This window comes from Tachypleus tridentatus, chromosome 9 (assembly GCF_004210375.1).
Source record: "Tachypleus tridentatus isolate NWPU-2018 chromosome 9, ASM421037v1, whole genome shotgun sequence".
NCBI classification, from domain to species: Eukaryota; Metazoa; Arthropoda; class Merostomata; order Xiphosura; family Limulidae; genus Tachypleus; species Tachypleus tridentatus.
Genome location: NC_134833.1, coordinates 91,386,894 through 91,404,710, shown reverse-complemented (window position 1 = coordinate 91,404,710; position 17,817 = coordinate 91,386,894). Strand labels below are relative to the sequence as shown.

Below are 17,817 nucleotides of genomic sequence, written 5' to 3'. Positions count from 1 at the left end.
ACCCACATGCAGTATCTTGTATTTACAATAAATCTACCATTTATTTGCCCAACTCACTAAATGTTTTAAAACCTTTTTTAAAGTAGCAGCATCTTCCCCATAATTTGAAACATCTAGGACCTTGATATCATCACCAAATTTAAGTAATTTATTGACCATTCCATAATCTATGTTACTGATATTAATAAAATTGAGCAAAATGTCCAAGACTGAACCATGAGGTACCTCACTTGTGACATTAATCTAGTTTGACTGAATTCCATTCATAACAATCCTAACTTTTCTTTCATCATGTCATTCTTTTATCTAATTAGCTAACTTACACCTAAAGAAATCACTTTTTACAAGCCTTTTATGTGGCACCTTGTCACCCTCACTATCATAAGCAGAAACATTTTCAAACAATGTCAAAAGAACTGTGAGGTAAGATTTTCCCTATCTAATAAAATTCTATACCTTTTCAAATTATTTTGCAAAACATTGTTTATTATAAAATGTAACTTAGTACTTGGTTAGTTTAGATGATACCAGTTTATATTACACTGAAACTTTATCTGTGGTAAAGAAGAAGATCAGCCTCTGAGTAAGAAAGCTATTTAGGTTCAGATTTCTATTTCTCTTTTGTCATTTTCTTAACATTACACTTCTCACAAAAAGTTCTTACCCTAACTGAAACATTTATCAGTCCCACATTGTTGTTTGAATGACTAGTGCAACTTCATGACACAGCAGTATTTGACCCTGTTGATCCCAATACAAAAGAACTGTTTAATAAAATCAAGAATAATTTATGCTATACCTTAAAATTTATTTAGCAAACAAACAAAACTCGTTCTATTGAGAGAATAGTTCCTCTCAGAATGACCTACACATTATACAGCTTTTGTTTTTTAAGAAGTATTGTTTGTTTTTTGAATTTTGTGTAAAGCTATGCGAGGGCTATCTGCACTAGCCATCCCTAATTTAGCAGTATAAAACTAGAGGGAAGGCAGTTAGTCATCACCACCCCCTGCCAACCCTTGAGTTACTCTTCTACCAACAAATATTGGGATTGACTGTCACATTATAATGCCCCAAGGCTGAAAGGACTAGCATGTTTGGTGTGACGGGGATTCAAACCAGTGACCTTTGGGTTAAGAGTCAAACTCCTTAACCACCTGGCCATGGTGGCCTTTTAAGAAGTAATTGCTACTTTTATTTTGCTCTACCTCAAGTTTACTGAGAATACCAACTGTAGTAATTCAAGAAAAGATTTAAATATTTCATTGTCTTTCTATTAAATGTTCTTTCTTTAGATTACTACCTTCATGGAACAAAGTATACAAGATGTGCACATTTATTTTCATTAACTTTTCAATTCAGCCCAAACCTCACTGCTGCTTGTATTTTGTATTATTATTCATGATCATATCAAAGGGTGATATTAAATTAAAAAATGCAATGGATAGCAAACCTTCACCTAACTGAGCAAGTAAGTTGTAGCTTGAGCTAAGGAAGGCATCAGGGAAACAAAGAGTAACTGGAAGTTCATCATTAGAAGAAACAATGTTACTGCTGCTCAAATCATAACATGCTGATCATCTAATATCTTTAGATACAAAAACAAATTGAAAATTAGTATCCAAAAAGAGTACATTAAACATGTGGAAATAAATAAAACATCTCACTAAAGAAATAACCTTTGGTGTTTCTAAAATAATATCAAGTACTCTGATGTTCATAGAGATTGTCAATAGTCATTTTTCTATACAATCCCTATCACTATCCTGTGCCTGCAGATAATCTAAGTCATAAAACTTATAACCAAAATAAATGAAGATTAAGTAACAACCCAAAGTAATTTTGAAATACCCTTCTATAAAAATTTTAATTTCTTTTAAGCAACAGTTTTCAGAGTCATACCTAACAAATGAATTCACTTGGGATTGAAAAATTATTTCATACTGTCTTTACGCTATAACACCAAAATTAAAACATTCAGTTTAAAACTGCTGTAAACATGATATAACATTTCTAATCTACATAAAATAATTACTCACACTTCAAATAAATGAGTGAAAATACTGACGATGATAATAATAAATATTTTAAACCATAATTATGAGTGACTCTCTTCCTCACCAGCATTGACAATATTGAGTAACAATAAGCAGTATGCTGGAAAAACATAATTTAAGATCTTCATAATCTGATTGTGTCATCTGATCGTGTTCAACAAATTGGGAATCTTCAGAAAGAAGAACTCTCAAAACACACGTATTTTTGGAATTTATAAAATGTTTTTCTTGTAAGTGTTTCAAAATTTTGTTGTGAGGCATTTTTGAACTATAAACATTGAAAATCTTTCATTTTATCAATTTCTTTTATTGGTGGTTAAAAACATTCCATTTTACATACCTACTCAATCTCAACTTGATATTCATTAAGATATTTCTTTTTGAAATTGAATTATTAGAAAGTTTTATAATCATTTACTATTTTTACTAAACCTATCTATACTCACCTGAAGTCTTGTTGTAGAATATATTCCTGTGGTGTTCATATTGATTAAATTTAACAAAAAATATCAGCATATGAAAAAATAATGTCAAAAAAACATATAACAAAAATTCTTAGACCGGTTCTTTTTGTAATTGGACTCTGGTATAACAACAAACCACAAACTCCTTGTTTGTTCTACCATAATTCATATGAATTTGAATTTTCTGTTTCCAGTTGTACCATCAACACCCAAAGTTCACACGCTTGTCCCAGTGGGATAAAAGACATTCTTGAAAATTAACATCCACATAAAAGAGTGTTTGTAGCCAGTATTTCAAGATCTAAAATTGGCCTTACAAATCTCCTCTGGAGCTGGTTAAAATAGAAAATGAATGTGAAAATGAGCAACAATCCATAATCATTAATATCACAATAAATATTAGTGTAGACACGTCACACTTATCACAATTACATGAAAGAAGTAAATGCACTTTAACACATACTGACCATTTGAAAGATCATACTATACTTAACTTGTAAAATTATGCACAATCAATTTATCCTTTTACCATTTCTCTGAAAGAAATGCATAACACTTTGTCAAACGAATCACAGGCTAACAAGCTTACCCCTTTTTTCTACACTGACGGCAAAAATGGTGCTTGTTCTTCTTTCATTGGGAAAAAACCATGTGGGTCTTGTTCGATTTTATCTTTCCATCACAGCCATTGGAAATGGTTCTGTGTCAAGCTCCATCTTCTTCCAAGAAGAATTAAGATAGCTACAAAACTCAATAGAAGACTAACTAAACAACAACAAAAAACACTACAATTCTAAAAGTAATTTTGTTTTGTTCATGGACACTTTCAAATGAAATATGTCAATGGTTATGGAACAATGTTTTATATGAAAAGAAAATTGGGCTGCTTGTGAATAATATTACTTTGTGTAGAAAGTAGCAGATACAATTTCCAATGCTAAGTTTTTTACAGAGACATCACACAAAAAAGTTGCTCTGTTAAATACATAGAAATTCTTCAGTTGAGTAATGACTGACATTAAGTTGAAGCTCCGGATCAAGGGTACAATTTGATTAGAGCTACCATATGAACTTCCCTGAAAAATAGTCCACTCTTTAAAATATGTAAATTAAGTCCTCTAATTGGTTGAACATTATAGAATCTCAAAACCAACTGATTTTCCTACATAGCATTCCACTACAGTTTACTTGCCGACTACGTAAATCTTTTACCACGTAAAAGTTTTAATAATTCATATTTTACTGATATAGCAGCAAACAGTAAATGATGGAATACACCTCACAGTGAAAATTTTTAACCAATTAATAATCATTAATCCTTAAAAAGCAGGAATGTTGCAGATAGTAGCATCAATTCATGATGGCCACCATTTAAGAGTTAATCAAGGGCATTTAACAAACTGATTATTCTCACAAAACTTTAATAGTTACAATTATCAAAACTAGTAGGATTCACAATTCCCTTCATCAGGCAATTAAATTGGGCTACTAAGAACATAGAGAATGTGACAATTCCAACTAGACTTGAGATGTAAAATATTCCTTGCATTCAAAGAGAACCCAGAGTAAAAAGTAATTGTCTAGCACTCTAAAGGAATAAGTAGGGGCAACAAAACCTACAAGATCCTCATTTAACATGATAACAATCAAAATCTGATTGGTCATAAAAGTGGTAAATTATGATCACATGAATCTCTGAAAAGAATTTATCCCCTTCCCTGTCTGAAAATGTCTTGGGTAGAAAGAACCAGCCTGAGGATGTAGATAAAATGATAAAATAATCCATGGACAAACAGTGCAAACCACTCTTACTGGTGATATCTGTTAGCCAACAGGAATGAAATAGAAATCTTCAGGCAAAGGTGATACACAGCATATGAAACTCAGGTCATAAACAGATGGAATGATCATCTGGAACAAAGGATCCACAGTAACTTCAGGAATCCAGAGAATTCTGAAGACACAAAGAATATTTTGTTGCACATATCAAATGGTAATCAATAAGGTTGGCTTATAGATGCAAACTGTCAAAGATGTAAAAATCCTTACATGGTCAAAAAACAAATTATAGTAAACACTCGTCACTGAAATGGGTTCAAGATCTATTTGATACACCATTACCAATATGTGCATCATTTCTGTTGATAAATGTTTATTCAAGGACTAAGCAAATATTGAGAAAGGTATTTGGCAGACTTAAAAATTAAATACTGATACTGTGCAAAAGATGGGATAATCTCTGGACAGCCAAATATACCATATCAGATCATAGCTGTCTCAACTGAGATAGCTTAAGAAAAATTGAAAGAGACAAACATACATGAAGGAACTGCAGAAACAGAAACTAAAGTGCAGCTGCCAAGCCAGTGCCACTATTTTGCCTCGACAATGGGTTGGAGGAAATCATAGTTGGTACCTTGTATGACATATGAATTGAAGGGAAAGCCTAGAGTTGTAAACCTGTCTCATCGTGACAGAATGCATCCATTGCCAATGCCCAAAGGTGATGTACTGGAGACCAAATTCTCAGTAATTGGGAGTTTCGAAAAGATCCCAACCAACCAGTTATAGTTCCAAAATGAATATAATGAGTATGTGTGTTTATGTGTGTATTTTATAGCAAAACCAAATTTGGCTATCTGCTGTGTTCATCAAAGGACATCAGATTCTCTGATTTATTGGTGTACAACTGGGGGACAAAGTGAAAGACATTGAAAAAACAAAAACTTTGCAATACAGTATCTACTCTGTTTGGAGAATCTGTCTGTGTTGAGACAGTTGATCTGCTACCTGCAATCATCACTCATGAAACATACCAAGTTAGTAAGATGATATGATAGGGGTGGTCCCAAGAAAGGAGTTCCAAGATTAAAAACAAGGAGTCCTGGACCAAGAGTCTTCTCAGTGAGAAACTTGTGGCAGAGTAACAAAACTGTTAGACTGAAGCCTAATGATTTTCCTCTCAATAAGCCCAGACAAGGAGGCAGGATGAAAACATTGTGTAGAGAATCCTCTTCATCCTTGCATAGACCCTGGAATATCTTACTGTTGGTATGGGCACCTCATCTCTGAAGCAAGACATTTATGAAGAGATGCAATTCTGGATGATGTGGAAGCAGAGGTACCCATATCTTAGTAGAGTCCCAATTTAGCAACCTCTCAACATGAAAAAATGAGCATGAATAATGAAACTGGATAATCCAGGGAATCAATGTTTATGATCCCTTTGTTGCACAAAATTCTGGGCCCCATCTGTTAGACTTACACTCTACCAATTCCTCTGTCACGTGATTTGTGAACTCTGTATACAAACATTACTAATACCTAAAGCTCTCTTCCACCAACAGGAATCCTTTTCTCACAAACCTGATAATCTCATCTACCTTGTTACATAGCATAAAGAAAAGAAATTGCAAAGTTGGAGAATGTTAGGAAAAGAAGAGTCTAGCCAGAGGTATATAACTAATATATGTTAAACTTATTTCAGTTTTAAAATAGGTATATCCTAACATTTAAATCAGCATTTACTATTGGCAGGGTCTTCATATCATGTCATGTTGAGTAATTTTGTGTTCTTTCTTACCTACTATAATATTCAAGGTAAAGAATTCACCAAAAGTATTGTGTCACATTACTCACTTCTTATGTAAAATACAGATTCAATTAGTGGGATTAATTGCAATAATACATTGATTTCTTTTTCTTTAAGTATATTTGTGACTTGTACATTAAAAAGGAATCTGTAACCAACAATTTTTACTTCTATATAGTTTTAATACTATGACTTATTATACAGAAAACTTTAACGAAATTTGGCAAAGTTTTAACGAACATTAATTATCATTTGCACAAAAAGAATATTTTAATGAAGTATTTTTGCAAACAGTTGTCCATAAATTAATAAAAAAATATTTTACTACTCTAACAATGATTTTTGTGTAAAGGTTCAAGATACTTCTATCTCAAAAATCTGTCTTCATTTTTCTGAATGCTAAAATCTTCAAAGTAAATATAAAACATTTTATAGTAAGACTATATTTCATTCACTCTTACCTCTACCCTAACCGTATATCTTATTCTTCAGCCAGTAGACAAATCAAAATAAAAGTTATAAAATAAGAAATAAAATGAGCTACTTTACCAACTTAGTGGTTACTGTTCATAAGATTTTAAAGTACTTCTCTTGAGAGCTTCAATTGTTGGTGGAGGCAGAAAATTTAACAGAGTTCGAGAAAAAATTGGACAAATACACAAATGGTAACAGATGGTTATAGCTGAGAACCAGAATGTCCCAACATCCATGATGGACTAATAAGCTTCTTTTTGTCCCTTTAAATTTTTTTATAAATTTGTGAAATTACACAATAATTTTAAAACAACAGCATGAAATAAAATATAAGATATATAATATGTTAAGTATTAACTATATTCCCACACAGAAACATGACAAAGTACTGAATCAAATTATTTTAAAAACAGTACAAATCCATGTACCTGTTACATACAATAATGGAAATAGGAGAAACATAAAAGCAAAATAAAAAGGAGTTAAAAACAACAAGTAAGAATAACTAAAAATTAGCACAAACCATTATCATGCAAATTATAAAACAAGAGCAAACATGTTCGACAATGCTTAAGCATTTTTTTAATGTGAATCCCATACTTTACATAAACTGCTGCCATACAGTTTATCGATGAATGATTGTGATATTTTTTTCAAATATTTAACACTAATCTTCAATAAAACAAATGTTCTTAGTCATGTTTTCATCATCTCAATTTTCGTAAGGCCCAAATAATATCATCTTCAACACAGTTTCACCAAATTTCTGTATGGTTGGACCTTTGTCTTGTCGAAAGGTGAAGACTTGATTTAGATTTAGTGTTTTATGGCACAAAGTGGCTAGGCTGTCTGCGTCAAACGTCCGGTAAAAAGGTAAAAACAAATTAAATGTAGTAAAATACAAAAATGGAAATGAAGGTAAAACAAAACATCATTGAAAAACAGAAAAAGCATAAAACCAATGTTGACACCTAGTTTACAATGTTAAGAGAGAAAGTAGAGAAAAAGAAGGTGTAAAGTACTTAATCTAGCAAAATGGTAATGATCATAACCCGCCAGGAAGACTAACAGGTAAGTACAAGAACCACCGTCAGTCACCTGACGTTGGCCTTTCCAGTCCTGGTTGCGGGTTATGTGTCATAGCAGCCATTATCAAAATGTAAAATAATAGAAGTTTTAAAAGACAAATAGCAAAATCGTAATAATGAGTAGCCAAATGTCCAGTAAAAGGGTAAAAGTAAAGTAAATGTAGTAAAATTTGTAAAAGTAAACGAAGATAAAAACGAAACAGCAATTTAAAACAGAAAATTGCATAAAACCGATGTTGACATCCAGTCTACAAAATTGTAAAGGACTTCCTGTAGCAGAATGGTAATGATCATAACCCGCCAGGAAGACTAACAGGTAAGTACCGGAACCACCGTCAGTCACCTGAAGTTGGTCTTTCCAGTCCTGGTTCCGGGTTATGTGCAGAGTCGAAGTCCTTAGTGATGAGTGGGGTCCAGCATCTTTAAGGCCGAGGGTCTGGCAGAGCCATAGACCATTGATCCATAGTCGAGTTTTGATCGAATAAGAGCACGATATACCGTTAACATAGAACAGCGATCTGCTCCCCAACTGGCAGTAGAAAGGACACAGAGGATGTCCAGTGCTCTTGTGCATTTGACCCGTAGCTGCTTTAAGTGTGGTATAAAGGTCAGCTTACGGTCAAAGATAAGCCCCAAGAACTTGGTCTCAGGGACCACTGGCACAACTTCACCGATATGAAGTTCAGGATCAGGGTGAATACCCCGTTGGCGGCAAAAGTGCATGCAAACGGTTTTAGAGAGAGAGAAATTAAAGCCGTTCGCCATAGTCCACTTCAGTACACGACTGAGGGCAGTTTGTAGTTGCCGCTCAATATATCTTATGTTCGACGACTGACACAAGATGTGAAAGTCGTCGACATACAGCCCATTCGCAACAGTGAGAGGGAGTTGTTCAGTGATGGCATTTATCTTTATACTGAAAAGTGTGACACTCAAAATACAGCCCTGAGGGACTCCAAGTTCCTGTACAAAAGAACGGGAAAGTGTCAAACCCACACGAACTTGGAATCTCCTGTCCAGTAAAAAATTTTTAATAAACATGGGTAGATGGCCACGTAACCCATATGTATGGAGGTCTCCCCTAAAACGCCATACCTCCATGTTGTGTCATAAGCCTTCTCAGTGTCAAAGAATATTGATACAAGATGTTGGCGTTTGAGAAAGGTTTCTCTGATTGATGTTTCAAGTCGAATTAGGTGGTCTGTGGCGGAGTGCTGTCGTCGGAACCCACACTGGGTGAGCGAGAGGAGGTTGTTTGATTCGAGGAACTAAACAAGACGAGCATTAACCATCCTTTCTAAAGTCTTACAGAGACAGCTCGTCAAAGCAATTGGACGGTAGTTTGAAGAAATATTGGGATCTTTCCCTGGCTTAGAGAAAGGTAAAATAATAGCCTAGCGCCAGGCATCAGGAAAAACATTCTCCTGTCAGATCCGGTTAAAGACAGTTAGAAGGACATCAAGAGAAGCAGGAGATAGATGGTGCAGTATGTCATAGTGTACATCATCAGGTCCAACAGATGTACTGCCAGACCGATGAAGGGCCATTTTCAGTTCCACCCTTTTAAAGGGACAATTATAGTCAAAGAGACAGTCAGTTCGAAAGGAAAGAGGTGAACGCTCTGCCCGAGTCTTTATGGCCAAGAAGACGGAGGAACAAGCAGAAGTGCTAGATACCCGGCAAAAGCTTTCACACAGAGTATCAGCGATGCTCCGGACATCAGCCACCTCCTAACCATCAGAGAGTAAGATCGAGAGGGGACAGAATTGTAGTGCCCACTGACCTTTCGAATCCTGTCCCATATGACCTTGGAACTGATGGTAGAAGATATGCTAGTTGTGAACTGAATCCAAGATTCCTTCTGGCTTTGACGTCTCACCCACCTACCATGTGCACGGACCCGTTGGAAAGTGACGCGGTTCGAAAGTGTGGGATATCTACGAAAAGTATCCCAGGCCCGTTTTTGAGCCTTCCGTGCTAATTGGCAAGCAGGATTCCACCCCCGACGAGGATATCGTGGAAAACGTGTCGAGGTTTTAGGAATACACTGAGCAGCTGCTTGTTTAATACAGCCAGTTACCGCTGCCACACAGTCGTCTATTGATGGCTGATTCACGATGGCAGGATCAAGTTCTGGGAAAGCAGTGAAAGTGAACCAGTCTGCCTGATCCCGCTTCCACGGGGACACGCAAGTAGGGTGGCATCGTCCACGGCCAGTTTCTCTCAAAAGTATAGGAAAATGATCACTGTCTAGTGGATTATTGTCAACCCTCCATGAAAAATGGGAGAATAATGAAGGGGAGCAAACTTAGAGATCAATAGCGGTAAAGGACTGCCTAGGTGCATGAAAATAAGTGGAAGAACCAGTATTGAAAAGATAAATGTTGTGATCAGAGAGCATACGCTCTACAAAGCGACCTCTCCCATCAATAACAGCACTTCCCCAGAGGGGATGATGTCCAGTAAAGTCCCCCAGGAGTAGAAAGGGAGACGGCAACTGTTCAACGAGAGCATCAAGGTCTGATTGATCATATGTCTCTCCAGGGAACAGGTAGAGAGAACAAACAGTGATGGTATGACCCAAGGAAACACGGATAGCTACGGCCTCCAAGGGTGTGTTATGTGTCAAAGACAGGGTGGGAACATGCTGATCAACCAATAGTGCCACCCCTCCATGTACTCGTCCATCACACAGCCTGTTATTTCGGTACAGAGAAAACTGACGAATGGTGACTGTATCAGCAGGTTTTAGAAATGTTTCTTGTAAGGAAAGAAATACAGAATGGTAGGAAGCAATCAGTGGTTTGATATCATCCAGATTAGAACGTAAACATCGACAATTCCATTGTATCAATGTGGCCATTCTTAATGGCGGGTAGACGAAATGACTGGAGAACCCTTCTGTTTACGACCACGTCTTTTTCCTTACTGTCCTTAGTCGGAGGAGGTCTATCAACCTCCATGGATCCTGCCCTGGGTCGATTTGGCAGGTCTTTGTTATTGGAAGGGGATTCCAGTGACTGAGGACGCGAACGAATGATTGTTTTGCCTCTTAGGGTGAAAGAAAAAGATGTATCAGAAGAAATGCCTCTATTTGAAACTGAAGGATGTGGTATTGGAGGTTTGTTGGAATGTATAGGAGGAAGAGAGATGGGTGTGGAAGTCGATTCATCAACCTTTTTAACCATGGAGGTCAAAAGGCTTTTAATTTGTTTGGAAAACGATTCTTTTGGAGGCACAGAGAAATCTGTCTGCACTCCCACTGAAGTTGTGGAACGAAGTTCAGCAGCATATGTCTGAGATGGAATGGCGGGCAGCAATTTCCGAGCCGCAGGATAACTAATGTTATGAGTCGTTTTCAAACGCTGCACCTCTTTTTCCTCAAACAATTTTGGGCAAGAACGAAAGTAGGAAGAGTAAGAACCATTGCAGTTGACGCAATGTGGGTCCATGTCACATTCATATGCATCGTGGTCCTTGCCCCACAATGAGCACATGTCAGGGAACCACGACATGATGTCTTTGAGTGGCCGAACCTCTGACATTGGAAACATCGGAGAGGGTTTGGAATGTATGGCCGTACCCTGCAAATTAGATAACCTTCATTGATGGTGGCAGGTGCACGTGATGATGTAAATGTCAAAACGAGGGTATTTGGTGGCAGTGTAACTCCATATTTGCGAGTGGAGATGCGCCTCACTGCAGAAACTCCTTGAGTAGAGAGACCAACGATAATCTTTGACTCGGGGACGTTCTTCAAATCCCTCTCAACAATAACTCCTCGTGATGAATTCAAGGTAGCATGAGGGGTAACCTCAATAGGTATATCCCCAATTGCTGTTGATTTCAAGAGGAGTTCACTGTGTTGGGTTGTGGATGTTTCAATTAATATGTCTTCAGATCGAAGCTTCTTTACTGACTTTGGAGAGCCAGCAAGACCCTCTAGTCCCTTCTGAATAAAAAAGGGGACATTTTCCCTAAAGGTTTTTCTGAAAGAGAGTGTAATATAAGAAAATGAGGTACGTGTGTTACAGATGTTGAAGATTGCTGCTCAGAGTCTTCAAGACGTGGTCGATTACCTATTGACTGTTTTTTCACAATTATATTTAAATTTTTTGAAGGAGGATCCATAGAAAAAAAGAAAAATTTCGGTACCCACTGACCCCACGCACCATGAAGCCCTACGAGGGGACGCACTACAATGTCATGCAAGGACAATGCAGCAACGCCAAGGTTTCGTGAGCAGTACACCCAAACACCAGCATCAGGCACAATGTCCACAACACCCGTTTAGAACTTCCAACACTGGTACTTGGTTGACTCTAGCCCATGTGGACCAGCCGATTGACCCAAGGGGGGTCACCAAAAGGCCGCCCGTCTACAGGAATTCAAGGCCAAAGTGGTGTGTTAGGGATGGACCCCTCAACCACCAGGATCCTCTCCTCCACTTCACGAGTCGCCTCGCACGGCAAACACGTAGGTGGATGTTTAGATCCCAGAGAAGGTAATCAGACAGAACAGAACCTTCCCTGGGAGGTCCCCTCACCACGTACAGGAATCCACACCGAGGGGAAGATGAAGACAAATCCTCAACCATCTTATGCTGATCCATACTGGGCTTTACTTTAGATGTTGTAAACCAACTATACTGTTCTGCTTTCTAACATTGGTTGTTAGAAACAGAGCCAAGTGATCAGTGGTATTTGAAGATTGATTAATTTTTGGCTTATTAACTGACCACATTCAACAAATAATAAGTTATCTTCTAATCAGCTGTAAGTTTCTGACAGACATGATTCTCACCAGGAAGCTAAAGTTATGTTGGCATATCTTATAATTACAGTTCTAGTGAATATACTGAAATAAATTCAAGATGAATTAAGCAATGCCAAAAATGAGTTAACTATTTCAAGTGGTGAATCTGTCAATCCAAAACTGAATTTGAGAGATAACCAAATTTGATGTGTCCCACACAGCAAATTCACAAATTCTTGTCAGAATAATTGTTTCTTCCGTAAGGTAATAAACTTTTCCAAAACACCCAGTGTTCAGCAACAACTACCAATAAACCAAACAACTAACACACATCTCTTTTGTTTAGTTCACATTTAATTAGAAGCACAGTCAACAGCAACTTCTTACAACTTCTTTCGTCACTGAACTTTTACCTTTCCAATACCTGCACATGTATTCGCCACACCATATCTTGAAATAAATCTTATGTTTAATTGTTGTATATCCACGTCTATTGTGACTGTTCGTTCTGTAAAACAACAAAGTTACAAGAACAATCTCTTCACTCTATATATCTGTTGATACGATCATATAATACTTGCAGTGATTGCTCAGTGACAGTTTTTGAAATAATCGAGTCTATGTAATTAGAAAACTCAGATCAAGTTAATGTAATTTATTGAAATTGTCGAAATAGGACTCTAAGAAAATATTACACTAAATCTCTTGTCATGAGTCATTGAAAATAATCATAAAGTTTAAGACTAGAAAAAATGAAAGGAAACAAACAAGAAATACTTCACTTCCTTGAGACCTTTTTATTTTTCCATTAAAAAATAGTAGGCTGTTTAATCTATTAATCTATTTTATAAAATTAGTTTATCTCAAGAACTAAAATAAAGACTGCATTTAAGATTAGTTTAAAATCTCAACTTTATTTCTAAGAATAACGTATTTGTTATTCTAACATATTCAGTGACTTACCTTCCTGTCTGAAGCTACGATACTTAACTCTTTTTTTAAGAGATATCATCACAACTACATCATTTTATGTAATCTTCAATGATGTTTTGCTCGTCTCCCATCCACTATTCTTACATTTTGATCCAAACCGTTCTAAACGCAATGCATAAGCAGCGATACTTCGAGAAAAAAAATATGAAAGAATTTTCTACATACGTAAAACTGGTTATGAAGGAAAGTAGTTTTGAACTTTTCTGTATAAGTAGTGATACCAAAGTCAGGCTATATATTTCTATTGTAATAAAGCAACAAGTTTTACTTCAAACAAAATTTGTAACTAAATATTTACATTTTAAATAATACGCAATGACATCTAGAAAGTGAAAACAATGTTTAATTATATTATTATATTACTAATTATCTCAAAAAGACGAAAAAATTAACTACATCCTTTTTTGTCTGATATAAAGAGTTAAGGGACAGTTGAATCATAAGTCTTTTTCGGTAGGTATATGTAGTAAAATTATTTAATATATTAATAAACTTGCATAGTTTAGTTTCCGCACTCTGAAAAAGTAACTTACATATTGTAACTTGTTCAGATCATGACACTGAAAAAAAAATAAGTATTAGTATAACGATTATCTTTGCCTCATGAGTCTCACCATCCTACCTGTTTAGATTAATATTTTTTTTTTACAAAATGAAAACAAAATAGGACTAAAAATAAATGGTTGTTTATGTTTGCTATCGTACAGAAGGAAACTGATGTATTTTACTGTTTTGGTTAAAATAACAACAAGCTTATTTTGTCTGTCTTCATTGCGTTTGTTTTTAAGTGTATCCAGTTGCATTCTTTAATGTGTCAGTTTCAATATTAGATTTATAATTAGAGTAAAGTAAACAAGAATATATTTAAATAATATATATATAGATCGTGGATTTTCTACTTGTTCACTGTTCGATTGAATTTCGCGCAGTGCGACGCATAATTTCAGAGTATCTACCTCTGCATCAAATAATTTGTTTGCTCAAAACATTACAGCAGAATAAAACATAATATTCCCTGAGAAATATAAAATAATATGTGTGTGTTTGCATTTTCAAAAAAAAAACTGAAGGAATAAAAATAATTCATGAAGAACAATAATTGTCTGCACTCAGTAATGTAGATTTTTGTCCTTCGTTCTCGTGAATTTAGAAAAACGAAAAACTTGAAATGATATACAGAGATGAATATGGAGGATTTTTGTCAATCAATTGTAGGTTATGTAATTCAGGACGGGGAATACTTGTCTTTAGTATTGTGTAATTGTTGTACAAGTGTATTGTATGAAGTAAGTAAGTGTTCCGAGAAAGTTTTAATTAGATTTACCCAAGTTGTCGAGTATCCCACAACACTTTGAACGAAGTTTTACCAAGGTGATTAGTGTTCCAAGAAAGTTTCAATGAGCTTTTACCAAGAAGATGAGCGACCGAACAATGTAAATGAGGAGCTATAAACCATAAAATTACCTCGAAACAGTTTTAATTAGGATTCATAAAGTATATATGTGTCTTGAAAGAGTTATTTTCAACGAAGTTTCACCAAGCAGATGAATGTCACGAAACAGTCTGAAAGTGGCTTCATAATGCCACACAGATAAATGTGCTGGAAAAGTTTAAATAAGATTTCATCAGGTAGATGAGTGTCTCGAAACAGTGCAAATGAGATGTCATCCTATTGATAAATGACCAACAACTGTTCCAATAAAAAATTGTCAAACAGGTAAATTTCACTGAATACTTTGATGCAATAACTAAATGACGTCTGCATTAGAAGTGAATATTGAATTTTTCCAATTCACACACTAAAAAGAAAGATAGAAAGAATGGATACAATAGAACCATGCTTCAATCCTCGTCATTCAACCACCATATAGATGTGTATATCATCTTACATACGTTTACGGTAGCTAGTAATGACAAAATAATGGTTAAAATGTCTTTTTTGAAGTCAGAAAACATAGCATCCAGAAAATTGAAATGATTTGGTGACAGTAAAATTATCAAATATTTAAAAAAATATGTTTATGTTTATAATACTTATTATTACCAGTATATACGGTAGAATAATGTTATAATAGCTATTAGAAATAACAAACTATTATGGAGTGTATTTGTGATTGATGTTAGTAAATATTACAGTGGAAAATGTTTAAAATGCTTATTTATATCTGTATATACCGTAGCAAAGAGTCTTTAATAGTTACTTCTATTATTAAATCTTGTTGTGGAAAATATTTACTATAGTTTATAAGAAGAAAACATAACTTTTAGAATAGTTTTTAGTCTGACGAAACAGTGTTGTGCATACGTTTACAACAGTTTTTGTAAACATGCTTGAAAAGATCTTCTATAATAGTTGTTAGATTGACGGATAACATTTGTAATATTTTTGGTATCAGTAAACAGTGTTTATGAATAATGCTTATGATAATTTTTAGTATGTATAAACTTTGTTGTAATTACAGTTAATTATACTTCTCATAAGGCATCATAGTGGCCTCTTATATTTTCTAATTCTGCATTCTTAATTCAGTTGGTTAGGAAATCTCAGAAATTAAAAGAGTGTATAATAATAGTATTTACACCATATTAAATTTGTCATATCCAGCCGACCAGGAGGAATGGTATGAGCGAACCGCCGAATTATATGTGACGGATATAGTGTAATTGATATACTATTGTTATACACTATTCTAATTTTAGGAAATCCCTCAAGAATGTAATCAAGAATTTATTGCTTAAATAATATATTCCTAACATAATATCTCATAACAAGTATAATTAATCATAATTTATGTTCAACCAGAGTGTAAACGGGTTTCACACCATAATAGTGCATGTTTATAACATTTATAATACTTACTAGTATTTGTAATTATGAAAAATGTATTTTGTAAAAAGTCATAAATCATCTGGAAAATGTTGCTTAAATTTATCATTAGCAAATATTGAACCTTTGAAGGGATAAAGCAACAGAGGACAAAACTCTAACTGTTATTTAAATTATTTGTGTTCAAATGATTATTTCTACAAGATAATGTTATTGTTATTGTCAATTATATTTAACAGTGGGCTAAAATCGTTGTGGCGCTCGAGAGAGGTGATAGTCAAAAGAAGGCGAAACAATATATGCAGAGCTGTTCCATTCGACTAGCTTCGCCATCTGGTGATGATAACCCTGAGAAAGAGCAACAAGCAGTAATGGTAATAAAAAGTAAATCAAAGTCAAAAACAAAGCAGAGAAAAAGGGGCTCTATCAAACTGGAAGGTAGAATTAACAGTAGCGAAACTTTTGAAGTATGCTAGCTTTTACTCAATTTTAAAATAAATTTCGTTTTAATGTAAAATGAGTGGATTATACATGAAATATATTGATATTTCTTAATTTCTCTCTAATCTATATTTTATTAATACAAATGGTTAACATTCAGAATAAAATTTTAAAATATTATGCGATGTTAACTATTGATATAAATCCTGTTTCCTGAACTTGCCCGCTGGAAAATTTTATTTAATATTTATGTATTTATAATTTCATTATAGTTGTACGTTTAAAAACACAGCTTGGTAAGGGTGTACATTTTTATAAGGCTTACCTTATTTACGAATAGAGTTTTATTACTAATTATAAAACTATTTTATAATTTATTACACAGTTTTCGTCACTTAAAAAACACCTCATTTAATATTATTTTACACTAACATATAGTATGTTATACATCAACATTCGGCCTGGCATGGCCAAGCGCGTTAGGCGTGCGACTCGTAATCCGAGGGTGGCGGGTTCGTGCCCGCGTCGCGCCAAACATGCTCGCCCTCCCAGCCGTGGGGGCGTTATAATGTGACGGTCAATCCCACTATTCGTTGGTAAAAGAGTAGCCCAAGAGTTGGCAGTGTGTGGTGATGACTAGCTGCCTTCCCTCTAGTCTTACACTGCTAAATTAGGGACGGCTCGGTGCAGCGGGCTAACAACCTACTCACTTAAATACTTGTTGAACAATCCGCAACATTCATTGTATTATAGTTAATATATCAAGTCTTGGATTATAACGAGTAAAACGTCAACACTTAATATATAATATTATGCACCAATACATAATTAACATAACACTCCATTCGCCAATTTTAAAATTAAACTCAAATTGAAATAAATGACTTTCTAGTTTCAATACTGATCGATACAACGCGTGCATTTAAAAAATACTGATAAACAAATTTTAAAAATTTTGTAAAATGATAGATTCAATAAAGTTCGTAGTTAAAAACTAAGATCATACTTATAGTAAAAAATTTAAGGTATATTAATTTTTTACTTTTAGAATTTCAGTAATTCTTCGAGTTTTTCCTTCAGCAGTTCGTTTTTACAATTTTGTCAAATCAAAATAATACTAAATAGT

The 17,817-nt window shown here is 34.8% G+C and overlaps 1 protein-coding gene and 1 long non-coding RNA gene across 35 annotated transcripts in view; one reads left to right on the top strand and one right to left on the bottom strand.

The window, feature by feature from the left end:
* The window catches only part of LOC143225741 (uncharacterized), a 32,637-nt gene extending 15,875 nt beyond the window's left edge, over positions 1 to 16,762 (top strand). Inside the window, exon 2 of the mRNA XM_076455682.1 lies at positions 16,490 to 16,762. Within this exon, the coding sequence (XP_076311797.1) occupies positions 16,490 to 16,726 (237 nt within the window). The 3' untranslated portion in view covers positions 16,727 to 16,762. The remainder of the gene's footprint in view (positions 1 to 16,489) is intronic.
* LOC143225742 (uncharacterized) overlaps positions 2,344 to 17,817 on the bottom strand; it is a 70,513-nt gene continuing 55,039 nt past the window's right edge. For 28 of the 34 annotated variants that reach the window (XR_013014034.1, XR_013014040.1, XR_013014037.1 and 25 more), the window contains 2 exons: positions 3,111 to 3,240; positions 2,344 to 2,853 (listed from right to left, as the gene is read on the bottom strand). This is a non-coding gene — a long non-coding RNA (uncharacterized LOC143225742). Of the gene's footprint in view, positions 2,854 to 3,110; positions 3,241 to 6,574; positions 6,910 to 13,393; positions 13,657 to 17,817 lie in introns of those variants that run through there. The other 6 variants (XR_013014051.1, XR_013014049.1, XR_013014050.1 and 3 more) reach the window with 6 other exon arrangements.